Source organism: Argentina silus (genome assembly GCF_951799395.1).
Source record: "Argentina silus genome assembly, chromosome: 9".
In the NCBI taxonomy this organism is placed as follows: domain Eukaryota; kingdom Metazoa; phylum Chordata; class Actinopteri; order Argentiniformes; family Argentinidae; genus Argentina; species Argentina silus.
Window position 1 is genome coordinate 17,424,893 of NC_139663.1, and position 26,116 is coordinate 17,451,008.

Consider the following 26,116-nt stretch of genomic DNA (forward strand, 5'->3'; position numbering starts at 1 on the left):
GAACACTCAAGTCTTTTTTTGGACCCAACAGTGTTTTTTGAGGACTTGGAGAGAGCAGGGAGGAGCAAACTATCACTTGTCCTATAGACTAACCAAGCCAAACATCGCACACATACCCCCGGTGTCAAAGGTGACAGTTGAAAAGTGCCATCAGTGTACTAGTGATTATTATCAGACACACCCTGTGGAATTACCTCTGAGGGGTAAGACACAAGTCAAGGTCTCAGTGGTATGTAGACTTACTGCTGAAGGAAGGGTAGGGGCGTGTGTGTGTGTGTGTGTGTGTGTGCGTGTGTGCAACAACACAAAGGTATGTGCGATTGGCAGTGAAGTTGGTGGTGGGAGTGTTAGTGTAAGCACCTACATGCGGGTGAATGTCTGAGTTCATTAAACTTTGCGTTCTCACAATGGACTATATTGTTTTTTGCCTCAGTGGAGAGAGCTTGTTTATCATGCTTTAAAGCCTCATGCTTAACATAGGTGTGTCTGGCACACATCCAGAGCAGATACTCCTCTGACCAACACCCACATACCTGCGAGGAGAGAGAGAGGGGGGGGGGAACCAAAGATCATTCCAAGTATGAGCATCAAAGGGAAGTAGGAACACAGTGCCGTGACACTAAATGAATAAGAGACGATAGATGACTGAGTAGGGTATTGTAAATCACATTGTCACCTATTGACAATCAATTCAACTCATCAGAATAGGTAGACTACAATTAAATATGTTTGGAGACACTGATCTCCTCCTAGTTCATAATAAGCCACAATCAAAAATCTGCTCTAGATCACAGTACTATCGTCCTGTTACCATTGCCAGAATAATAAAGATAATTCAAAATAACCTAGAATCTGCTCACTAATTCCAGAGAACCAGAGCCTTCCTACATAGCTGTGTGAGCAGGTGTAAGCTGATGCAGATGACCACAAGATGATCTCTTAAAGTAAATTCTTTCCTACTGTGATCAAAAGGTGTGGGCTAATGGGGCGACTACAGGGCTGAACACACCTCACCTGGTTGAATTCCACATTGTGCAAGCCTGACTGCCATTCACCTGGGAGAGGCTACACCACTCAAATCATTAACGCCTCACTGTGTCTACAGATATAAAGAGGCCATAATTCAGTCATGTTGTTGTATGGAAAACAAGATAGAAACATTAAAATGTGTAGTTTTGTGTTGAACAGTTTTCCTGCCTACTACTTGGTATAGTAGGGCCATCGCACCTGAGATGAGAAAACACCTGTCATGAGAAGGGTGAGGTCGCAGCAAACAGGGGGAAAAAAAAAGTCCAACTCGGCTATTCAAGGTGAAAGTGCATGCCATTTACAAAGCCAAAGATGCCACGCATACTTTTGGTCCATTCAGATCATCACGGCTCTGAAAATGTGTGTACTGTGTGTTTGTGTGGGCCCCACCCACTGCACCATTACAGACACCCCACGATGAATGACATGGTGATGAGGACTGAAACACAGGCTGAGAGTTTTGCTCAGCTTTAGGCAAAGCAACACCTGCTGTATGTCTTCTACAGGTGCAGCATATAACATTAATTTAAAGTGAAGATGGAAATGGGTTCCTTCAAGGCAGCCTGAACAGTGTCCATGAAGGCATCATATCCAGGTCCCTACCACTGCCGTTGTGCCCTTGAGCAAGGCACTTAACCCCGAATTGCCCCAGGGGCGCTGAAAAAATGATGGCCGACCCTGTGCCCAGAGCCTGGTGCTCTGTTCTCCCTGGGGGGGTGTGCACATGTGTTGTCTCGGGGGGGGGGGGGTGCAAAAAGATTCATTCCAGAATTGATTGCATGGCAAATAAACAGTCTAATAATGTATAACAACAAGGTGTGGTGTCATCACACGTTAGTGCTGAAAAAGATCAACTTGGCTGCAAACATTTACATATCACATAAAACAGTTTTGTATAAACAAAATAACAATTGGATCTTTCCACAAATGTTTAATTCAGCAATGACCTGTCATGAAGAGTTTAACCATCATGAGGGTTTTTACTCCACCCAAACAAGCTGCCAACACCAGACAGACAGGAGATAGACAGGGCCAACCAGTTACCCATCCCCTAGATGCCAGCCAATCCAGGGAAGGAGATAGCAGATGTTGTAGCAGAGAAAGGTCCATGTACCAAGTGAAGGCAGGCATTCTCAATTGTTAGAAACTGTTGTTGTGTCCCCACTCACTTCCTTCTCAGAAAACATTGGAGAATAGCAGTTGTGACAATGAAAAACAGACTCTAGATTTATCATTGCTAATTTCCTATACATACATGCTCTTTAATGCGGTCATTACTCCACATAGAAACAGACTACTGTGTGACAACTAGTCATTTTCCTCCTACTCCAAATACTAGTGGCCACTCCTGAGCAACAGTCAAAAGATTTACAGAAGTAGGGAGCTGGTCGTTTTTCCAGTACAAAGACAACTCCCAAGTTTTAAATATACTGTCCCACAGAAAAAGAAACAATGAGTCACAGTTACTTTGAAGGGAGTAGTAATGAAACCAACATCACGGCTAGTTCGTATCGAGTTGGCTACGGGCTGGTCAGATGCGTGAACTGGATGGTAGCTGCCATCTGCTGGTAAGACGGGGGAATTAGAAGTAATTCATGAGTTGAGTTGATGTGGACACTCACATGTATGCTTCCAGCACGCAGTAGTTCCAGGTAAATCCTTAATTCCTTTTTCAGACACATGGCAGGCTCACTACTTATTTTTCCTTAAGGTATTATGTTGAGAAATGGGGCTTGGAAAAATGTGACCACTAAGACCTGGATTTAAGGACTAACATTACTTATTTAAATTATAGTTAACTATTTGCCAAGTATGTTCTCAAGGCGCAGTCCTTGGTAGATCACTCAAAGACAAGTCATGGGGTTGATGCAACTTGAGTACAACTTACTTGTCTTTCATCCAATATTGGCAACAATCCTGGAAAAATAGACAGCTGGCAGTCTCCTCTGCTATACTGGAGTTTAATTTTAACAGAAATAGGCTACTGTGGGTGCAAAATCTATCCATGAAACATGAAGTAATCATGTAGTCTTCAATTTGAGGCTTGTAAAGAATAATAAAAAAAACTGAGGTCAGTATGGCTTTTGGTCAAAAGTCTAGATTCCTTTTCTACTGCTGACAACCACGAGACTTCTCAGCAATCGGGAGACGGGCGAAATGGGAAGGTATGGTGCAACAGCCGTCATTCAACCAAGCTAAACATGTATTAAACATGCATTTACCTGTTGGTAAACAAGAACACATGGAGAAAGACGTATTTTTTGGAGTTTTATTTGAAAGGCCATGCAGTGCCTCCCAGTTTAGATCTTAACATTTCACTTTACAGTACAGGTGGAAAACCAATACATTTGCAATTTACTAGTACAAAATAACAAGACTAACATTACTGAGGAATGTAACAAATTAAATAGTAAAAGAAAGCAAAAGAGAAATGTGCGCCTTCACTATCGCTGCACTGCAGACCCCCCCCCGCCCCCCCTTAACAAGGACTCGATAGAGGTTCAAATTGGTTTAACCCTGTTGTGTAAAAAAAAAAAAGAAAAAAGAAAAAAACAAACACTACAATTGAAGAGTATAGACTTAAAACAGGACAAAAAAGCAATAAGTTACTTCTTCACTTTGATGTGCGTGTTTACTGAGGGAATTGAGGGGGCATGGGGTAGGGCACCATCGGTGGCGGTGGCTGCGGTGCCTGTTGCTGGGGGTTGAATGGGAACTGTGGATGGCTCATGCCGTTCTGTGCGCCTCCTTGGGTGGCACCAAAAGGCTGGGCCTGGAAGTTCTGGGTTCCAAAAGCCCCAGCCTGGTTGGAGCCGTAGTTGGACTGTCCGTTGCTGCCGTAGCCACCTCCGCCAAAGCCATTGCCACTTTTGTCATAGCCGCTAGCCCCATAGCCTCCGTTCTGCGAATTTGTGCCAAAGACCTTCTTTGGTCCATTGTCAAAACCTCTATCGTTATCCCTGTCCCTAAAGCTACCGAAGTCACGTCTGCCCCCGGTGGAGTACCTATCCCGACGGTCGTCCCTAAACCCGCCACCTCTGCCTCCCCTTGAACGACCTGGAAGGAAACAAGCCAAACTTTAGAAACACTGGCTTTCGTGCAAGCTCATGAGATGAAATGGACAACAGGGAAAACACGCAAACATGGCTGAGGGGTATATGATGGGTTCAAGACAAACTTAACATGTACATGAATCGAGATACCATAGTTTTGACTGTGCCAACCCCATCCACGTCCAAACCAAAAAATAAAGCAAACAAAAACATAAAAAGGGAAGAAAATGGCTGCAGCTGAACCACAGTTCCTGTATCTCACCAATTAGATTTACCTCCTCTGTCTTCCGCCATCTGGAGGAGCTTGGGGTTGATGGCCTGGTTTGCCTCACGGAGCACGGCTACAAGGTCGCTGGCCTGCCTCATATTGTTGGGGGTGAAGAAGGTGTAGGCTGTGCCGGTCTTTTGGCTGCGGGCGGTTCTGCCGATGCGGTGGATATAGTCCTCAGAGTTGTTGGGGTAGTCATAGTTGATGACAAATTTCACGTCCTCAACATCTGTAAGATGTGTTGTAGTGTGGCAAAAAGGAAGAGGGAGCGCAACAAAGATGCACACCACCACAACAGCGAGACCAAAAAAAAAAAGCCAAGTTAGTTACAACCATGGATCTGGGTGTAGCTGGTTATTCCACAAGGCTGCAAAGAATAGCATTAGACTGACAACTCCAGAAAAATACTTATCCATGGGGATACTACGGTGGGAAGAGAGAAACAATGCACACTCCATATGCTTCCAATCCAGCGACAAAACAAAAACCCTCCCTTTTAACTCCAACAACCTCCCCCAAAAAAAGGATGGATCAGAAGCCTTACCATTAAGGAGTCTGCATTCACTAGTCCATTCCCATTGCAGCAAATGCCCCACACATTGTCAAGTGACCTCCGGGGCTTCTACACAGTAGGGCCGCTATGCGCACTGTTGCCTCCTCATGTGCCAATACTAGGACCTTATGGAGATTATGAAGGCCATTTCTTCATGCACACTCATTAGAAGCTCGCTATAAAGGCCACACTGCAGCGTCTTGCCAAGACCATATAGACCAGAATAAAATTGGGGAGCCCGCAAAATTGGAGCCGTTGTTACTCCCCTGACCCATAAAAAAAAAAAAGGTGCATCCCCAGTCTCGTCATGGCAAGATATTCCCAGAACCAGTGTTCACTTGATCAAATGTCTCTCGATGGCAGGTCTCGACATGACTTTGAAACGCAGGCGAGGGAGGAGTGTGAGCTTGGATTTTGTCCCCGGCCAACTAACATGTCCAACTGTCACCCAAAAGCGCCAGTAGCCATATCAGTACAGAGGTGAATGCGAAATAGATCTGACAACTGCTCTCCACACAGAAGTTTAGGAAACTGCAACATTTACACCACCCATGCTTTTACGCTACCTAAGAGCACCATCCGCAACTCAATGACTTGCAATACAATGCCCAAATAGACATGCAAGACAAGGAAACCGTGGAGCCTGGTTTGAGCTGGGACAAGAGCGTGGGTGTGAAGCAGTCCAAACCGTTGCCAGAGAACAGATGTGGGGGTACTGCGGCTAGCCCTCGGTCCCCCTTTTAGGCAGGCCAGCGCGATATGCCGCACTCGGGCCTGTCACCTCTGTATGTGACTGGTTGACCCCCCTCAGTCAGGACATCTCCAAGAATCCTCCTTCCCCCTCTGGAGACCTGGGCTTGTCATGCCAAGGCCCTGCCACACAGAACGCTCCTTCAGGTATGGGGAGAAACTCAGAAAAAGGCAGAAGAGTTAAAGAAAGCAAATGCACTTTCTTTGAAAATAGAAGTTGGTACAAGTGACCAAATACAGAGGGGAAACTAACCTAAACCCCTGGAGGCGACATCTGTAGCAATGAGGATTGGAGCCTTTCCATACTTGAACTCTGAAAAACAGAAGTGAGAATTAGGCTCGCATTCACACAATACGAGACATTATATTATTAAGATCTCAGGTTGTGTGACTCATACATACCATTGAGCACCCAGTCTCTTTCCTGCTGACTCTTGTCTCCATGGATGCCCATTGCTGGCCAACTGAAGAGGGGAAAAAACACTGTCAATCAATCTTTAAGTCGCATATGAATGACAACAAACCGAGTGTAACTAAATGCAACTTACCCATCCCTCCTCATCCTCCTGGTGATTTCATCACACCGCCTTTTGGTCTCAACAAAGATGATGGTCTTGTTCTCCTTCTCACTCATGATCTCCTCAAGAAGGCGGAGGAGTCTACAAAAGAAAATCCAGGGGTGTAAATTACACAGCCATAAGCCGCAAACGAGACTGACAAAAGGTAAAGTGCCTTACACCGAGAATAAATAAATATTGCTTCTGTGAACTTTTCAGAATAAAGGCTGGTTATATGAACTTGACAACTACAGCCAGAAAGCTCACGTCCAACCATATCTAACAGATACTGTAGGTCAGACATGCAGACAGAACTCACTTGTCTTCCTTCTCCCCATCATTGCACACATCTACTATCTGCAGGATGTTGTGGTTGGCACTCAGCTGGAGGGCACCAACGTTGATCTGCACATACTCCTTCAGGAAGTCTTCCGCCAGCTGACGCACCTCTTTGGGCCAAGTGGCACTCCACATAAGTGTCTGCCGGTCAGGCTGAAGAGAAGGGGCAAATCATTACAGCAATCAAAAGAGAAATTCAAAGTGTGGGAATTGGTTAACATTGTAAACAGCCCATCTAAGCCTCAAGGACACTCACTCTGATTTGGTCCACGATTTTACGGATCTGTGGCTCAAAGCCCATGTCAAGCATTCTGTCGGCCTCGTCCAGCACCAGGTAAGTGCACCTACGCAAGTTGGTCTTTCCCGCTTCCAGGAAGTCGATAAGCCTGCCAGGAGTGGCAATGCAAATCTCCACACCTGTGAAATAGGACAACCACATTAAGCACCAAAGACTTCCACTATTTTTTTTTTCCCCTGCCAAAAAGACTGATGTGGTGTGTAACTTACCCCTTTCCAGGTCACGAATCTGTGGTCCTTTGGGTGCTCCACCATAGATGCAGGTGGACTTCAGGCGAGAAGCTCTGCCGTACTCCGCTGCCACCTGCTGGACCTGCTGAGCCAGCTCACGGGTCGGGGCCAGCACCAAGCACTGGAGGAAACAACGAAATACCTTAGTCTCTGTCAGGGAGATAGTTGGAAATTTGGCAAGTCATGATAGTCGACAGTACTTACAATGGGTCCATCTCCACGTTCCAGGAAAGGCTGGTGGTTGATGTGCACGATTGCAGGTAACAGATACTGCAGAGAAAAGAAATAGAGTTACTTGAGTCAAGATAGATGACATGCTTCGATCTGTGCTGAGCAATTCTACAACAGTCAAGTGTGAATGGACAAAAGCAGTAGATGTAGGAACTGATAAGTCATTCACTTACAGAAAGTGTTTTCCCAGAGCCTGTCTGGGCAATGCCAACCATGTCCTTGCCACTCAAGGCCAGTGGCCAGCCTTGAGCTTGGATAGGTGTTGGTTCACTCCAGCCTGCTTTGTTGATGACATCCATCACATAGGCTGTGGGAAGGGAGAAATGCATGATTAAAAATCAATCTAGATTTAAGACAACTTCATGTTAACTCAACACAATAGAGGGGGTAATTGTATACTTACATGGAAAACTGGCCTCATGAAACTTCATCATTGGATTGGGACAGTCTCTTCCCTTCACTGTAACGACTTTGTTTCTCCTGTACAGCTCAACATCTTGCTGAAAGGTAAAACACGTGAAAAATGAGATTCAGTGTTCAGACATGTGGTACTTCACAGGTAGCCATTGCCAATTGAGCAACAAAGAAACATGTGCTGGGGCCCACACATTACATAACATGTCCACCATGCAACAGCATCTGGATTGCCCACGTGACTGAGCACCTACCGGAGATCTCCTCGACACATCAGGGTGCTCTTGATAGAAGTTCTTCTCGAACTTGGGAAGTTCATCAAGGTTCCAGTGTTTTTTGCGCAGTCGTTCACCGGGATTTCCAAATTTACCCCCTCCCACACCTCGACTTCCACCCCCAAAGCGCGGTGGTCCGCTGCCATAGCTGAAAATAAAGACAGTTAGTCACCAATAACAGTAGAAACGTAAAATGCTGTTTGGAACAAATCTACCGGGGTTAAGACAAACCATTATTTGGACCTAGCGAGTTTTATTTTACTCGCGTATCAGTCATTTGTTATATTATCAACCACGACACAAATAACCATACTATGGTTCGTATGGCGACAGGACTGAAACTATTAGTTTTATTTTACTGCGTCATATTTTAAACTACTGCCATCTTCATTCTAGCCAGTAGAGGAACAATGGAAAAACCCGGCCGGCATTTTGTATCCGCATTCAAAGCTGCTGCCACATGGCAAGGCCAAGTTACCTGACACAACCGACCTCAATGAAATTAAGACCATGGGCATAATGCCGATATAACAATGTATATGTAAGGACCTTAACCAGCCGCCGAATAAGAGAAAAAACAACTTAGATCAGGCGCCGGGTGAAATTAGTGCCCGTTGGCTAGGTGGTCAGACACGCTAGGACTCGGCAATGGAAAATAATTAATGGGCTCGGGGAAAAGTCAGACTTGCACGAGGTCAACGTTGGTCCCCTCGCCCTGTGGTAGTAGCCAAATAAATAATGTTTGTGAACAACCAAGAGAACACTATATAAAGTAGCTACGTAGTGGTAACTGTGTCCTACAGCCAGGGAAGTAACCATTTGATTAGCAACACAGCGCCATTGCTAGCTAGCTAACTACCGTTACCCTGTGCTTCATGTCAGCCATTTCCGACGAGACAACGAGGGAATAACTTGATCAAAAACATGTTTAAAACACAACACTTACCCTCGATCTCTACCACGATCTCTGTCGGAAAATCCTGGCATCTTGTAAACAAATTGTATAAATAAAAACGATAAATAAACTAAGCCAAAAGTCCGCTTTCAGTCCCGACCGGCAGTGATGGTGCTGTAAGTGCCGGTGAACAAAAAAAGAGGATCGGCTTTTATTGCAAAAGGAAGTGTCACGCTATGTCTGACAAAAGTATTCATCCGCTCGAACTGAATTTTCAGCCGCAGGATTTTCGATAAATAAACCAATCATAAACATACGGTATCATCGCTATGTATTTATATTTTTAATAGTAATATTATATATAAAATATAAATAATTTTATTATACAATAGTATTTGCGAAAATCCGTTTAGAATAACAATCTTATTAAAATGTAACCCGTTTTCTTAACCAACACATATTCGAAATCCAATCAACTATAAAGAATGTTATTGTCCAGAAAAGTGGTGGTAGGATATCATACAATGTGGTTTTATTAAAATCTTCTATTAATTTGTCAACTTTTCTTTCTTGTATAACTGGGATTATTTAATGAAACCTATTGGCGCATGGATATGTACGATAGGGTAGTGTTTCGGTTGCTTCCTGTGCTCTTACCATAAGTGACGTAACCGACGGGAGCAGCGGCGGCCGTGGCTTTGATGGCAATGTGTGAGGCCTCAACATTGGGATTTTATTGTCTGACCGACAATTTAACAGTTAACTATGTATTTACATGGTCAGTCACCTATGCAAAATAATATGGTGAATGATGTGTCTGGAGTCCATACATGATCATAGTTTTCCCATATAAACAGAATGAATAGATCTAGTTAAATGGTTTTATAATCTCTTTGAAGTAATAGAGACAATTTCACTTGTCTTTTCACTTCTCTGAGAAGCCAGTTTGTCTCTTTTGCTTCAGTGCATGGTTTGTTTCAATTTAAGGGAACAATTACAAAGTTGTTTGCAGTGTTTCAACATTGGGGTGAAAGCAAGCCCTGTAGATTTCGTATAGTGAAGTTGGCTGTGTAGGCTATCCCATTACAGTACTTCACACAATACTTTAAAATTACCCTATTCATGACCATTCCTTTGTCTCTAAGCAACTAGATACCGGTTGTTCCATACACCCTCTCATCACCATCATTCCCCATCACTGATGAAACCGCCACATTTCACACACCACTCTTGTGATGGGCATGCCAGACTCATTGTCATTCAAAAGAAGATGCTAAAGACCCCAAATCACAAGGTGATGAAGGGTTCCCGTCATCGTTTAGAATTGAGGTCCTCAACTGTGCCATTTAACCTCAACTCTTGAGCAATGAAACTGTAACTATACCATTACAATATCATATGTACCATTATGTCTTAAAGACACACTGTATTATTTACTCCTCATGGAGTCACTGCTGCCATTTTATTATAATGTGTAACAACAAAAGAGACAGGCAACAGCTTCATACAAGGTGCCTTCAATCATTTAGACAAAGGCAAGTTTAATTAGAACTAATTACACACAAAAATAAAATACTCTTACAAAAAATGATAGTGTTGTTACGTACATCAAATTGCATCAGTCAGCTATAAGAGATATAGTCCTGCTAGTGGATCATGCTAAAAAAATAAAACTTAAAAACAAAACGAGGCAACAAAAAGCTGCGTCTCAACTTTGACTTGTTAATAAAAAGGTAAATTCTTCAGGGAGGCAGCTATGGAGTAATGCAGAGATGTAGTGTAAGAAAAAGACATTTGAGGGACCTGGTTGTGTACTGGACTTCAGGGTAAATGAATATGTTTATAAAATCAATCAGTCCATAACTTACAGTTTCTGGCAAATAGACCAGTCACCAATTACATAATGGTGACCAATAGTTCTGGATGTGTGCAATTCATTTTTAGAAAATCTTTCTACTTAAGTTAAAGATAAATTACAGGTTGTGTGATCCACAAATATGAACAATATCGTATCACTGTACAAAGGAGCACCATCTGAGGACACCTTTTCACTTTGCATACACTCCTCTATCAAAGAAAAAAAGAAGAGCTACTCATTTTCAGTGTATGCAAACTTTAAAACAGTCCATGGTCATGAAGATTGCTAGACAGGCAGCATTTTCTTTAGAAAACATTCAACAATTTGTTTGAAAGAATAGAAGACATCTTGCCCTCAAATGTCATACTTGCAGAGCTGGGCTCAGTCATAATAAGGGATACATCTCATCCATTTCATTCAATTATAGCCAGTACAGAGATATAGGAACCCGGCATAACAATGTACTTTGGGTGACATTACTCATTACAAAAGTGGAATATTCAGCCTCAACATACTGTACTGTTTAGGACATTCAACCATTACAGAGGAGCCTGTTTTGAATCTGTCAGTTACTAAATGATACAACAAATAAAAATGGCATCTCCTGAGAATGTGGTTTGAGGTCTGAGCTACTGTATGCTTGTTCAATGCTGTAGTTTGTTGTCACTTGCACGTGTGTAGCTCCATATGCAGCCCCAGGTAAATGACATGTTGCCAATATCATATCGGAGAAATTAGCAAATGGCTATAGCACCAGGCGACCATTACTGGAAGGTAGTATTAGTTGTTCTTTGCTAGAATGACAAGAGTAGTACTTACAAAACATTTCAACATCAATTAATTGTTACTCAACAGAATGCTACAGTGGCTCAGCACTGACCTTGTGGGGACTGCACAGATTGCAATTAGGAAACTGATGTAGGTACTTAGGTAGGTTTAATGCCAGTTAAGGCCATGGTGCCACCCATGTACAAATATGAGCCATTAAAAGGTCAAAGAACCATGAAAAGAATCCTGAAAATGGCCAATGGGACACATCTTATACACCCCACCACATGTACCTAAAGAATGATGTCACTGGGATATAAAGGGTCATGGGTCAAGTTAATATCTAAATAGTTGATAGTTATTCAGTCTAAAGTATTATGGCACTCAGAGGTCAATGTGTATCATCGACACTTCGCCTTTAAGACCATTCTCTCCATGTACTGTAGGAGAGAGGCAATGTAAAGATCTCACCCACAGCAATCTATGTGAACTTCAGCCTACCTCTGTTTTCACAAATTGTCTATAATTTAAAACAGTAACACTGTTTGAACATTTAAAACGTTATTTTTATTTCTTTTTTTTTTCTTCTTTTTTTTGGAATAATGGCAAAAGGTTTCTGGAATATAACAGCAATAAATTATATATATATTATATATAATTGTAGTGTTCTTTTCATTTTCCCATTATATAAAAATAACACCATTCAAGCTATTTATTTCATGTATTCATTTTCAAACAAGCTTAGATGTCAGACTTCTGAAACGGCTTTCTAGGAATGGAGCGATGGTGGTTAGACAGCGCATGACGAGAAACGAGGCCCCTGGTTTCTTTGGAGAGGGTCGTAGACAGTGAGGCACGATCTGTCTCCTTAAGGTCTTGTTCTGGATGAACACGTGCTGGCTTCAATGTCCAACCTTTGTATAGAGAAACACACACACATACTGTATACCCCCAAAGCCCCACTTGAGATCTCCGCGGTGGAGGAGGAATCGATCACCAGGGGGCTCCACGGAGCCTTCATGCCCCCCTCCACTCCTTGCGTCCAAAGGTTTGACCGATGTTGAGTGGTTGTGGTAACCGAGGGCAACCCTGTACTGTACTCCATCAAACCAGTCTTGTTTATGTGGCCATTGTATTTGTGTGGACTGCATGCTCTGCTTGGTAAAATGGTGCCTTGCTACATGGAATACTGTCTATTCTTAATGCTAAAAATGAACTTACAAAAAAAAGGGAAGAGCCGGCATTTTTGCAGGTTCCACAAGTTAGTAAATAGTCTTGAGTTATTAGCAGCTGAAAAGGTTCTTTTTTTTTTTTTTAAGAGGGGAAGAGGGGAAAACCCAGACAGAACCAGCATACTGCTTGCTTTAGGTCTTTTCTGCCTCCCCCCCCTCGGCCTGTCCACACACCCCTGCTGTGGGTGGGAGTCCCTGGGCCACTGGACCGCAGACACCCCACCCCCCTCCCCTCCTGTGTGGAATGAGTGGTGGGTCTGACCACGGTCGAACTGCTCCGCTCCTTGTCCCCGACGGTCCCAGCATTAGCACCTCACTCCACGGCAAAGCCACAGGTCTCCTCGATGGCGGTGAGCAGCTTGTCGTACAGCTTGTCATAGTGCTCGTACGGAGGAATGTCGATCCGGTTGAAACTGGACAAAAGAGAGCGCGATAGAAGAGACTTGAGGTTCAAGGATGTTCATTGAGAGCCCTCTAATAGGGTTGAAGCATGACACACAAACGGACTGAAAAGAGCATGAAAATGTAGAAAGTGCAGAGAGCCGTTTGGACAGTGCACTGCATTGTGCCTTGAGGGCCGAGTCAGGAGGACCACTCACCAGGTATGGGCTTTGGGCAGGTTGTTGGAGCTGGCGTCGATCTGGTGGATGGTGAAGAGTCGTGGGCCGGCGGCACCTGTAACAGATCAACAAGAGTTATTATAAAGCACGGTGACTGAGCACACACTATACGCACGCACGCACGCCTCCCTCCCTTAGACAGGACAGTGTTGTACTGTGCTGCTAGCTAGGTCAGCACTCAGCACCAGGTGTGGCCCCTGCAGAGTGCACCGGGTTTGTGTATGTTGTTTTTGGCCTGTGTGAACCCTGAGATATTTAGACCAGAGATGTCCATGTTATGCAACCCTGAGGGTCTGACAGTCAGACAGGAAGAGCAGTGGATCACAGCGTGTCCCGCACGCCTGGGTGCTCTCTGGGCATCCTGTCTGCCAGACTGGACCCACTGGCCAGGGCAACACACACTAACCCTAACACACACACACTAACCCTAACCCACACCCACACACACACACAGTCACCCCAGCTGCTCTCACTTAGGACCTGCTGAGCTGCCTCAGGGGAAAGTCAAGTACAAGAATCAACCCTTACCCATCTCCTCATGAGTCATAAGCTTACCATGCTGTCATAACACATGTCATAACAATCCATAATAACACATGTCTTAAGGGATTGGACAGGGGTTTGAAAGCCCACTTTAACAGTGTGGTGCAGCAAGGCCTGACAGGCTAAACAGGCTGTGGTCAGATTCTCTTCCCATCTCCCCAAAGTGTACACAGGTTTTCTCAACCTCAACCGATTCAATGCTTTTGAATGCATGAGTGGGAGTGGATGAAAATCTGACCGCAGCAGCCACAGATGCACCAGGAAGGAGAGTGTTATGGGTGTGGAGCGTTACCTTGGAGGGCCTTGAATCCTTGCAGGGGGACCCTGGAGGAGCCGGTGACGAACTGTAACAGCCTGGCCCTCCTCTCCTCGTCATAGGACTCGACGGCCTTCCAGAACCACTTGACTATGTTAGTGTCGGTGGTGCAGTGCTTCAGCCGCGTGTTGGACTTCCAATCGTTGATGTCTATCTTGCCCAGGCCGCACACGATGAGCTGTGGAGAGAGAGAGAGAGAGAGAGAGGGACAGAGGAGAGAGATTAGAGTACGGAAGATAAGTTAATAGGTAAACGTGAGAGGGGAAAGGACGAGTAAAACCTCAGCCGTCTACATGTGGATAGAGGGTGGAGTAACTTTCAGAGAGGGACGGTGCAGTAAAAACACAGTACTAATGAGGGAGGGTGCAGTAGAAACACAGTACTAATAGTCTCTTAGAAGAAACACAGTACTAATAGTCTCTTAGAAGAAACACAGTACTAATAGTCTCTTGGTAGAAACACAGTACTAATAGTCTCTTAGAAGAAACACAGGACGAATAGTCTCTTTGAAGAAACGCAGTGCTGCTAGTCTCTCGTACACACCTCCAGCTCCTTCTCGTCGAAGGCCTTGAGCAGGTGCTGGGGGATGACCTCATTGAAGCCCTTCTGCAGGGCCAGGAACTGGGCCTCGATGCCCCGCAGGAAGCGCCAGTTGACGTAGAGCTTGACGTACTCTTTCTTGGTGTCCTGGGTGACCTGGATGCTCCCCCCGTTGGGCTTCAGCTCATGCTGGATAATCTCCCCGTAGGCGTTGTGCTCCACACAGAAGGTGTGGTCCAGCACGCCTGTGATGTCATTGTCCCTGAGAGCAGACAGACGCAGGGGGCATTAGAGACAGAGGTGACGCTGGTTGGATGATTGTTGAAGCATAGTAAAAATCACTCGTCAAGTCAAGTCTTGTTTATTTGTCATAACATTGAATATATACAATTAAGTATTTATTACAATTACAATGAAAAGCCTGAGGCAGAGCAGCTCTACAACATGAGTCATCATCAACAATAAAATGTAATAAGGATAATAGATGAAATAATCGGTGTAATCGATGTGTGGTTGACCATGACTGGTTGTATCTTTAGCACTTATGAATGAAAAGGAGTTTGTCCCATACTATTGATTGACAATGAAAACGAGGGCTGTCTGTCCATTGATTAGTTGTTTCTGATTAGTTGATTAGTCTACTGGTTCAATCAATGGTGCAAATTACCATAGATTAAGACATATGGGTGATAATTGCTTGAACCGAGCTTCTTTGGGATAACAATCTTGTTTAATTGGCTTCATGTCATTCATTTTAGCTTTAACTTCTTGTGCTTCGGTCCGTTTCATCTAATATACTTCCCAGCCCTAATGAAAATGGATCAGGATCCATAGAAGGCTGTGTGTGTGCGCGTCTGTGTGTGTGTGCGTGTGTGTGCGTGTGTGTCTGTGTCTGTGTGTGTGTGTGTGTGTGTGTGTGTGTGTGTGCGTGTGTGTGTGTGTTAGACTCACAGGATCCAGACAAGGCTGTTGTGCAGGTCAGGGTCCACTGACTCCATGTCGTCCAGAGTGATGGGTTTGCCCAGCAGCTGCTTGTAGAAGGGCAGGGTGAAGCCTCCGTCTATGTAGTGGCCGTGGAACACTGCCATGCCCATGATCCTCCCCACAAAGTGGAAGTAGGACAGGTGCTCCTAGAAGAGGAACCAAAACATCAGACCCCTTGACCAGACTGTCTTTGAATTGCATCTCCTTGCCTCCAGACAATTATGGTGATAAAAGGCCGTTGGGATACATCCTAACTTGATATGACCACATGCAACTCATTTGAGGAAAACATTGGATAGCGTGAAAAAATATGAGTTAGCGTGCATGTCTCAAGTTTCGGCCCTTAGACTATACCAAATACCTGCTACTCTTACAACTGGGATTTTATTGCAGTAACTCAAAGTTTATTACTCAAAGGTGAACGGCAGTGCACCAACTGTTGTCTGTTATAAAATATTGCTCTTTTGTGGATTAAGCAATCAAATCCTATCAAGGCAGTAAACAGTCTCAACACCACAGTTAAAAGGCTGCCTAACTCATCACCGGGGTCTCTCAGGGGGGCATCAAGCACTAGAACTGTTGCCTTGGAGATACACGGCCAAACAAACAAACAAATCACAGAGGGGACGGAGATCGTGCAAGACTAAAGCAGATGAGAGCATGGCCGGGATGAACATGTCACCACGGGAGTAATGGAAGTGTGGTGTGTGTGTTTTAAGCTGTGTGTGTGTGTGTGAGGCTGTATGTGTGTGTGTGTGTGTGTGTGTGTGTGTGTGTGTGTGTGTGTGAGACTTACTGGGTTGACGGCCGAGTCAGGATTAATCTGCAGAGTGTAGATGTCATCACGGGAGTACTGGAACAGGCCGTAATAAGGGTTCAGCATCTCATGGGACAGCAGATACAGCCACTCCCTGCACAGAGCATACACAGACAGAGACAGGCACAGAGAGAGATAGAGGGAGAGAGCGGAAGAGAGAGATAGAGGGAGAGATAAAGAGAGGCAGGGATGATGATTTCATCCATTGTGAAACCTCTTGGTCCATCCAATAGTTGCTCAGGGCCAGGGAACACAAGTGAAAGTCAATAAGCCATTACTATTCATACAAAGGGGAACTTTCCTGCAAAGCTCATGTGCTTTACCTCGACACCACCACTAGAGGGCAAAACTCAATTTGAGAGCAGATGTGGCATACACTGTAACCAACGACAAATAAAAGGTCCTCTTTGTTCCTTGCCTCTGCTTTGTTGTGTATCCTTACCTGGCCACTCCTCCATAGTCCAGCCCCTCCTCTCCTCTGAACTTCACCATCAGTCTCTTCCACAGGTCCTTCGGCCTCATCTTCATCACCTGTCGGTAAGACTCCTGCGATACACACACACACACGTCAAGGAACGGAAGACTGCACTAGTAGAACCAACTGATGTAAGACAGTGAGACCATATGTTGTGCACAGCCCAGGGCCGGTGGCCAGAGGGAGGCATCTATCTGTGCTGTAACGTCTGTGTGTGTGTGTGTGTGTGTGTGTGTGTGTGTGTGTGTGTGAGAGAGAGAGAGAGATGCTGAAGCTGGGGACAGAGCCAAAGAACATACATTCCTGCGCTCTGTCATCTAGAACGTGGCCCTGCTCTGCTGATGATGATGTACGCCCTCTCTTCCCTTGCCAAAGTAACCCGAGTGTCCGCCCTTAATCAAACTCCATTATCATCAGGTCTCTGGCGTGATAAGACGTTCCCCAGCGCGACACATTCCGCCAGGAAGCCCCCGCCGTGAGAGCGTCACCCGCCAGCCCCTGCCCTCCTGTCACAAACGTCCCAGCCCTGGTGGCTCATGGGAAACACGGCAGGAATGTTCAGAGGGTGACTTGGGCCACAACCCCAGCCTGTCTGTCTGTCCGTCTGTCCGTCTGTTTGTCTGAAACATGCAAATCAACGACCAAAGAGCTGGGCTATTCAAAACTGCTTCAAGCAAAAGGACTAAAAGGGGGGGGGGGGGAATAAAATAAACAGTTGTGTGCTATGAAGAGAAACCGTACCCTACTAACACTAGGTTCCATGCTAGCGGGGGCTTCTGATGGAAATGAGACAAATGTTTTTAGTAACAAACGTTTCCCCCTGGAGCTCGGATCATTCCACCCCGCGTGCCGCCGGCTCAGAGTGTGGGGACCAGTCTCATTAAAAGTGGATTAGGAGAGTAATAATAAACAGACATAAGAGAGAAATAACACAGACTCTCTCTCTCCCTGGTGCTGCTCCACCAGGAGGCCCTCCAGTTCAGAAGAGCAAAAAAAATAAAAAAATAAATACAATTAAAAAAAAAAGTCTTTACTACAATGTACACAACGTGACAGCTTTTACAGCACACCGGCTAACACTTATCCAAATACTCATATTTAAGCAATTGAGATGTCCAAAAAAGCAATGAAGTTATGTCTAGCCCTCCCCCCCTCTCTTTCTTCGAGTTGAGATCAGCCAACAAAAATGTCTTCCTTCAGATTAACAGACGAAGCTGTTCCAGCACATTCCATCATATATTTTACGGGGGTCATGTAGTCTGTTGCAGGTGTTGTTGCTCTGATGGAGCCCCGCACCTCCCAGACGAAGAAACTCCCCCACTGAGGAGTAGACTTGAGAAACTCCTTATTTCAAACAAGACGTCTGCTTTGGATTTAAACACAATCTCTTCACACATAATAGATATCAGCGTGGTGGATATGACAGGAACGTTAAGGGCAATGACCTTACAGGGAGAGAGCGGATGGGAAGATGATTCTGAACCATCTGCTTGGCCTTAACTTCTGCAGGCCTAAATATCACTCCTGTCAATGCACGTGTGTAACAAGCAACGACCTCAGAGGAAGAGAGAGAATGGGATAACATCGCCTGGGTAAATGTACCTATGGAGGAACTTCACGCTATGTGCAGTCCATCTCTTCCATAACAAAACTCTTTAAAACCTTGAGGAGCTGAGTCAGGTGTGTCACTGTTGAGTTGAGGGACAAGAGCCTGCAGCACTGTGGCTCGTCAGGGCCAGGATCACTGGTACAGAGGGATTGTGTGTGTGTGTGTGTGTGTGTGTGTGTGTGTGTGTGTGTGTGTGTGTGTGTGTGTGTGTGTGTCCTCACCTCAAAGATCTCCTCGCGGGACACCTCTATGCGGCAGTGTCCCGCCTGGGGCTGCTGCTGGGACAGTTCCTGGCGGAGGATCTTCAGCTTCTGGACCAGGTCCCTCTTGTATTTGGGAACTGTGAGGCAGTCAGGCTCCTCTGGGAGCTGGGCCGGGGACACCAACACCTGCTGGGCCTGCTCCTTCAACTGGTTCTGACGACTGGGAGAGGGGGGAGGGAGGGAGGGAGAGAGAGAGAGAAAGAAAGAGAAGGACAAGAGAGAGAGAATGAGGGAGAAAGACAGATTAAGAGAGAGAGATTAAGTTGAGACATGGGGTATAACAACACGAGCAAATCCACCAAAAGTAAACCCCCTCACAAAAACACCACCAAAACCCAACAAACAGAAAATAAGGCCAGGAATTTTGTCTCCATCCTCTGCTGACTTTGAAGGAGAGGTAAACACAATGAGGTCATCTGGGACGCACATCAAGTCAAACAGCTGCTGTCTCACACTCACACACACACACACACACACACACACACACACACACACACACACACACACACACACACACACACACACACACACACACACACACACACACACACGGGGGAGCGGAGGTCAGAGAGGTGGTGTGAAGGTTCCGTGGAGCCGCGGTGTCTGTAAACAGGACAGAGGCAAAGCAGTCCACTCCTCCACGCCCCGACAGGCTCTCTAAACAAACGGCCTGGTCCTCCCGGGCAACTCCACTTCCCCTCAGAGCCCTGGGCTGGGCTAGGCTAGGTCCCGGGGGTGCCAGCTCACAGGTGTGTGCTATGACAGCCCCCTCCCCTCCCCTCCAATCCCCACCTGGAGCAGGCCTCCGGGTGGTCTCACACAGACCACGGTCCAGCTCTAAAATAGCAGGTTCTGGTTCTGCAGAGGAGCAGCAAAATGTGGCCACAGCAGCAAGAAACCTCAGCAAATAGATGCACCTGTCAGTCTCTATGAGAACACTGGCCACTAGACTGAGTAATGAGGGTTCATCGAGGGTATCGTAGACATAATGGGTTTAGCCCAAACTGTTCAGACGGGTGTTGTCTTTATGGTTTTCAGAAGAGAAAATATGGGGACAAAACCCAACACATTCCAGCCATGACTCATGTATCTAAAACGGGTATTGCATTCATGTATTACTGTACAAACAGCCATGTCAAATCACATTTCCCTTGTCCTGCTGTAGCTGAAAAAAGGCTACGAACAGCACCTCAGTGAGAAGCTCAAACACAGTGAGGGATGTGATAAAACAGCGGTGGAGAGCGGTTCACCGCAGCATCAGAAGAAAGGCTGTGAATATTATCTGCGGTCGGAGGGAATGGGACCCTTGACACCAGCCCAAACCTCTGGACAGAGAGAGAGAGAGAACGAACGTCTGAATCATGGCCGTGGCTGCCTGGAGGAAAGTTCCTGAGGCTGGCACAGCATTGTGGGGGGACTGGGCTTCACACAGGCGTGTGCGCGCGCGCGCACACACACACACGCACACACACACTCTGAAGGAATGAAAAGGCCCTTTATGGAGCCAGCTCTGGAGGATTATTTGCACGTTGGCCTTTTGCACTTTAGCGGGGCGTAGCGGGCACGCTCGCCCCTGAGCAGGGTCATAAACACCAGACGGTACAGCCGGCCACAAAGGGTTTTGTGTGAGTGTGTGTGTGTGTGTGTGTGGGAGAGAGAGAGAGAGAGATAGATAGTATGTGTATATAAAGAGGGTAACCATGGAGAAACAACTTCTCCTGGGCCACAAAGCTATACCTGTGCCTAAAAAGTACAATAGGCATTGGTCAAGACCACTGAAATCCTGCCATTTTTAACTCAGTAAATCTATTTTCAAGTTGTGTCTGGACCAGGCACCAAGCACCCTGCCAATTCCCACCAAATTCACTATGCTTTGCAGTGCCCCAATAGCACATACAGTTCTTGTGAACATACATTTAACTAAAGCCTGACAATCTATAATAACTGATGCTTTGCCTGTCTGGTCTTTTTGTTTACCACAATGCATCATGACAGCTTACTCTTTAACCAGTGACAGGTTTTGGCTCCAACCTTTTGCTATCCCAGAAAGCCGCAGGGCCCAACAGGGCACCCCAGTCCTCTTCTCCAATCCCTTTATTTCCTGCAGACTAGACTCAGAGGAAGGGAAGGAGAGAGGGAGGTAGGGAAAGAGAGTGGGAGGGAGGGTGGGGGCAGGAAGGGCTGCCTCCGGACAGCACCCAAACAGAGAGGACAACTCAGACAAGGAGAGGGGAGGCAGAGAGCCGCAGAGCAGCTCTCCCTGCACTTTCACCCATAAATCAAACATTCCTGCCCTGTCTCTCTCACACACACACACACATTCGCGCATACGCACACGCACACTTCAGCTACCTCTGTCTGTGTGGTGTGCATTCTTAGCTCTCTCTCTACAGCGATAGAACACTATCTGTTCTATTTTACATGTCTCTCTCACTCCCTTTCAAGAGAGCAAAAATCCCCTGGTTGCAGCTCACCTGAAGACACCGTAAAAGATGCGTGCACACATATTCTGAACTCAGTGTAATGGCTCCAAAAAGCGTAAGATCACTGGGAAACGATACACTGAGTTTTCATGCAAGAGTGCAGAGGGCAGTTCTGAAGCCAGGTCTTAAAACCAGACGAGGGTTCTGTTACCCATTGTGCAGTGACCAGGGCTGGAGTCAGGAGATTGCAACATCACAGGGGTGAGTCTAACCAAAACCGTATTCTGGCCGCTGAGGCAATGTCTTTAGCAAATAAAAGGGGTAATAAACCATAAGCTTGAAGGACACGTATATATCAAACATTTTTGCGGGATGACGGCGTGAGGGGTGAAAAATGTCTGAAATCCTTTGCCTTGATAAAAGGCAGATGTCTTGACAGAAAGCCACGGCGGCCTTCTGATATCTTTTACAGAGTTTTGTCGCTGGCTGGAATGTCACCGCCAGCCCTCTTTAAGCCCAGTCCAGCTCTGCTGCTCCACCGTGGGCGGGGAGGTGACCAACTCCAGAGAGGCTCACCGACTGGAAATGGAAAAGGCAATCCATCCCATGTAGGGTGATGCCGTCAGCATGGGTCAGGCCTATGAGCCCTACGCTAACCAGGAGACTTAGCACACTCTAAAGCCCTGGATCCGACACACGCTAAAGCTTTGATCCAACATACAATGTGCGTTACATTAGTGCACACCTCGAGATCCCTCAGGTTCTCCAAGTCAAAGCCAAGGGATTCTCGCTTTAGACCAAAACCCAGGGAAAGTATGTGCCTGGAGTAACGGGTGAATCATCCATCATTCTAATGGCCATAGACCTCCTCTTGGCTCAGGGAAACAAACCTTTTCGTTTCAATACAATTATTTGTCTAAAACAGAGCCATCAATAACGTTTAAAAAAAACCTCTAAATCCTTACTTTGATGTGAAATAATAATCGGACCTGTGTTTTTTTTATTTTTTAAAAAGAGCAGAAATGCTGCGCGCCGCTTTTCACACATCTGGACATTATTGTGCTAAAGACAAGATTCCTGCATTACAAACATACATGGCGTGCCAGGCGGGGTTTTTAGAAGACTTTCACAAGGGCCACAGAAAGAGAGAGTCCCAAACACATTCTTTGATCTGTCAGAACAGGAAAAAAAAAAAGGGACACCCGATCTCTCCATCGATGCATTCCGCCTTTTGCTGCACGGAGAAGGAATGAGGTCAGACAGAGGAGGCCCACCGAGGCCCACCGCTCCGTACCCTGCTCCACCTTCCCACCCACCGCCGCTCAGCGTTATGGGTAATTTTGCAGCTATAGTAACTCAGCCTGTGTTTGAACAGCTGTGTGGAGGAGAAATTCTGAAATGCACGCACGGACACGTACGCATGGACACACACACACACACACACACACTTCATTCATTGACTCGGGCATCAAATTTATGCTCCGTTTCCTGGACGTAAGACACTCCTTAGCCACAGACACACCAGTCTTGGTTTCCACATGGCTATCTGATGTCGAGCCAAAGCCAGCTTTGTGACGGATTGTGTGCTAAAACCCGTGCATGATCAAAACCACTGCAGGGCTGTGGAATTCAGCCTTGTGCATGCAGAGTGTGTGTGTGGGAGTGTGTGTGTGTGCGCGCAGGAGAAAGACTGCTCTGATGGCTGAACCTCTACAGGTGCTGAACACACCTTGGCACAGGGCTCTCCTGTAAAACATCCCGTGCGGGGGAGACTGAGTGAATATGTCTGAGTGTGTGTGTGTGTGTGTGTCTGAGAGGGTGTGTGAATCTACACACTCACATCTGTGTGTACAGTCTTTCCAAGAACACGGGGTGGTGTCTTACCTGATGTTCTGACTTTCGATGCTGCTGCGGGAACCGTTGGGGCTTGGGCTGAGGAGAGGAGAGGAGAGGAGAGGAGAGACGCAAAACAGGAAAACAACAATGACAGTGAGTTCAGAAGTGCCACTGCTAGCCGGTCATACAGTACTCCTTCTGACCCGTTACATCTCATATAGGGTGTTTCTGCAACTCCGGGTCTGGTTGAGTTCTCTGGTGGCTTAGTGTCGTGTGTGCAACTCACTTGAGGACTCGATGCAGATTGGCGGAGAGGCGCGGGTCTGTGAACTGCGTGGTGCGGTTGTTGTGGTCCACAAAGTAGACCCGGCCGGTGGCGGTGTTCCGGATCTCCCAGCCAGGGGGCAGCGGACCAAGCTCCTCACAATTTACATTACTGAGGTCTCTGAGAACGAGGAAAAGAAATCAAAAAGACATAAGAAATCAAAAACACACGAGAGAGAGAGAGAGAGGGGGAGAGAGAGGGGGAGAGAGAGAGAGACAGACAAAGAAAGACATAAAGAGAAAGAAAGAAAAAAGTATGGTGAGAACAATCAAACTCAAGGTGCAAAACATACCTAAGCCCTGACTAACTGGGAAAACAGGCGAGCGGGAGTGAGAAAAATTCCAAAACGTCTGAGAAATCATTTTAATATCATTTTTCTTCCTCCCATCGAAATTATTTATTGCTGCCATGCAACCCCTTTCAGCTGGACTGCTTTAACTGTCCGTGGAGAGGAACCTGAAGAAATTACAGCAGCCTCACTTCACTGGCGATGACTTATCTGACGGGGTCAGAGCCAAATGACCAAAGCCTCGGTGCTGCTGTGAGTCTGGCAGCGCCGCATCTGCAAACACATGAGGCGTCTGTAGGAAACACTACAGGGTGTGGTGTGAACGATTGGATCGTATCAAGCTCCAGAAAAATATCATCCGTCTCGCATATTGGTAGGGAGCGAGAGAGAGAGAGAGAGAGAGAGAGAGAGCAGTGCTGTCCAGGTATTCTTAGATCACTCTCTTTCTATTGATTTCCATTCACAGTACACTGATGTATGGTTGTATTGTGTGCTCCTGGGCCTGAGGTAATCAATAAGACACACAAGCCTTTGTGAGTAAGTGAGTGAGAGGGGGGTCTCTCTGGAGGCTGTGTGGTGTTTGCTCACGGCTGTATCTATAAAAGCCAGGGCAGGGCGGTGTTCCCCCCTTTGCTGTGAGAGCCCTGACAGAACTCTCTCTCTAGTCTACACGGAATCCTCTCAGAGCCCCATGACAAAGATCACACATCAGCAGCACATAGCCAGCAGCAGATCTGGAGGAAGAGGAACCAGGGCTGAGAGACAGCCAGAGACTGACTGCCCACCCGTGACAGAACCATGGGTGTGAGGACGTCTATTAAGAAATACACCCCTCGGGACCCTGACCTGTGCAGAACAGCTTTGTAGTCCTTTTTGCAGTCTGGAGCTTCTACCCATGGGTCTTTCTACAAGCCTGCAGGGCGTGTGTATGTGTGTATGTGGGGTATATATATCGTGAGTGTTTAGAGTTCAATTCATGGGCATACCTGGGCACCCGGGGGTCGTGCCATGTGCTCACTCCCGTCTGGGTGTGGAGGAAGTACACCTGGCCCTGCTGTGTGGTCCTCTGCTCTGTAAGGGGGAGGACACACACACACACACACACACAGACACACACATAAAGGTAGATTAGTCATGGAGGGATTTGGAGAGACAGAATATTGGGTTACAGAACAATGCGAGTGAGTAAGAGAGAGAGAGAGAGAGAGATGGAGGTGTACTCATTAATTACGTGCGTCAATACACAAGTGTACGCACTGAGAAGTCTGTCGAAAAGCCTTCGTAGCACTAAAAATAAAATCTGGATTCGTTTTATGTACGTGTCTGAATCAAGAGTGTGTGTGTGCGCGTAAGAGACATTGCACGGGCAAAGATAAAAAGCAGGGGAGTGAGTCCCTCGATGCAGCCAGCCCAGATAGGGAGTGGGGGGGGGAGAAGGGGGGAGAGATGGGGGGGGGGGGGGGTTGTGTGTCAGTGGTGGGCTCATTCATCACGCCTGACAGAGATATTTCCATGCGCTGCCTAGTAGGAGCTCTTCTCTGGCATCCCTTTGGACCCGCCGCTCTGCGCTGTAACGCGCGTGTACATAACCTCCGCACCCCTCCCTCTCCCCGCGGGCCGACCGCTGCACTACACTCGACGCATGTGACAACCTTTTGGCCGACCTCGGCCCATGACTGGGGGGGCGGCTGCTGCTGCTGCTGCTGACAGCGTTTCAGGGAGAAGTGGCCCAGAAGAAGAGACCAGAGCCTCCTAATCTTGGAGGGCTGAGGGCACGCATGGCTGTGATTTACTCCTCTGGCCCGTGCTTCTAAATCCACCACAAGACTTCACAGTGTCTGGAGGATCAAGCACACTCCCTAAGGCTGTGTGAGGAGGAGGGGTGTGTGTGTGTGTGTGTGTGTGTGTGTGTGTGTGTCAGTGCGTGTGTGAATGTGAGATAGAGAGAGAGAGTGTGTGCCTGCGTGCGTGTGTGAGAGAGAGCGAGAGAGAGAGACAGTGTAAGTGAGTGTGTGTGTATGTGTGAGTGTGTGTGTATGTGTGAGTGTGTGTGTATGTGTGAGTGTGTGTGTATGTGTGAGTGTGTGTAAGAGTGTGAGTGTGTGTGTGAGAGTGTGTGAGTGTGTGTGTGCACATATGGCTGCCGCCAGCCTTTAACTGCTAGATCAATTCAATTAGGCCGTTTAAATGGGGCCAGTATTTCAGCCTCCTTATGCTGTTCTGCAGCAGAGTCATGGCGGTGGTCGGGGACTGAGTGGGGACATGGAATATCTGGGTGATTTAGCCCCGAGTTGAGCAGGGGGGTGTGGACAGACAATTATCTCTG

At 46.6% G+C, this 26,116-nt stretch overlaps 2 protein-coding genes across 3 annotated transcripts in view; both read right to left on the bottom strand.

The window, feature by feature from the left end:
• Positions 1-3,348: 3,348 nt before the first annotated feature.
• On the bottom strand, positions 3,349-9,083 carry ddx5 (DEAD (Asp-Glu-Ala-Asp) box helicase 5). 2 transcript variants are annotated; one of them, XM_083676989.1, is made up of 13 exons: positions 8,944-9,083; positions 7,977-8,145; positions 7,712-7,808; positions 7,482-7,615; positions 7,282-7,347; positions 7,057-7,198; positions 6,806-6,966; positions 6,530-6,702; positions 6,202-6,312; positions 6,056-6,117; positions 5,907-5,966; positions 4,358-4,579; positions 3,349-4,086 (listed from the first exon to the last, which is right to left on the bottom strand). In XM_083676989.1, exons 1-13 carry the CDS (start codon positions 8,982-8,984, stop codon positions 3,662-3,664), a joined length of 1,863 nt encoding a protein of 620 aa, XP_083533115.1. In that variant the 5' UTR covers positions 8,985-9,083; the 3' UTR covers positions 3,349-3,661. The 2 variants fall into 2 exon arrangements, with proteins under 2 accessions (XP_083533115.1, XP_083533116.1); XM_083676990.1 differs by having other exon boundaries at positions 3,907-4,086; positions 4,345-4,579.
• A 1,310-nt stretch (positions 9,084-10,393) lies between these two features.
• smurf2 (SMAD specific E3 ubiquitin protein ligase 2) overlaps positions 10,394-26,116 on the bottom strand; it is a 43,634-nt gene continuing 27,911 nt past the window's right edge. The window contains exons 9-19 of the mRNA XM_083677531.1: positions 24,777-24,861; positions 23,463-23,621; positions 23,225-23,272; positions 18,876-19,077; positions 17,013-17,116; positions 16,550-16,664; positions 15,721-15,899; positions 14,773-15,031; positions 14,206-14,407; positions 13,350-13,425; positions 10,394-13,163 (exon numbers count right to left, since the gene is read on the bottom strand). Of these exons, the coding sequence (XP_083533657.1) occupies positions 13,064-13,163; positions 13,350-13,425; positions 14,206-14,407; positions 14,773-15,031; positions 15,721-15,899; positions 16,550-16,664; positions 17,013-17,116; positions 18,876-19,077; positions 23,225-23,272; positions 23,463-23,621; positions 24,777-24,861 (1,529 nt within the window). The 3' untranslated portion in view covers positions 10,394-13,063. The remainder of the gene's footprint in view (positions 13,164-13,349; positions 13,426-14,205; positions 14,408-14,772; positions 15,032-15,720; positions 15,900-16,549; positions 16,665-17,012; positions 17,117-18,875; positions 19,078-23,224; positions 23,273-23,462; positions 23,622-24,776; positions 24,862-26,116) is intronic.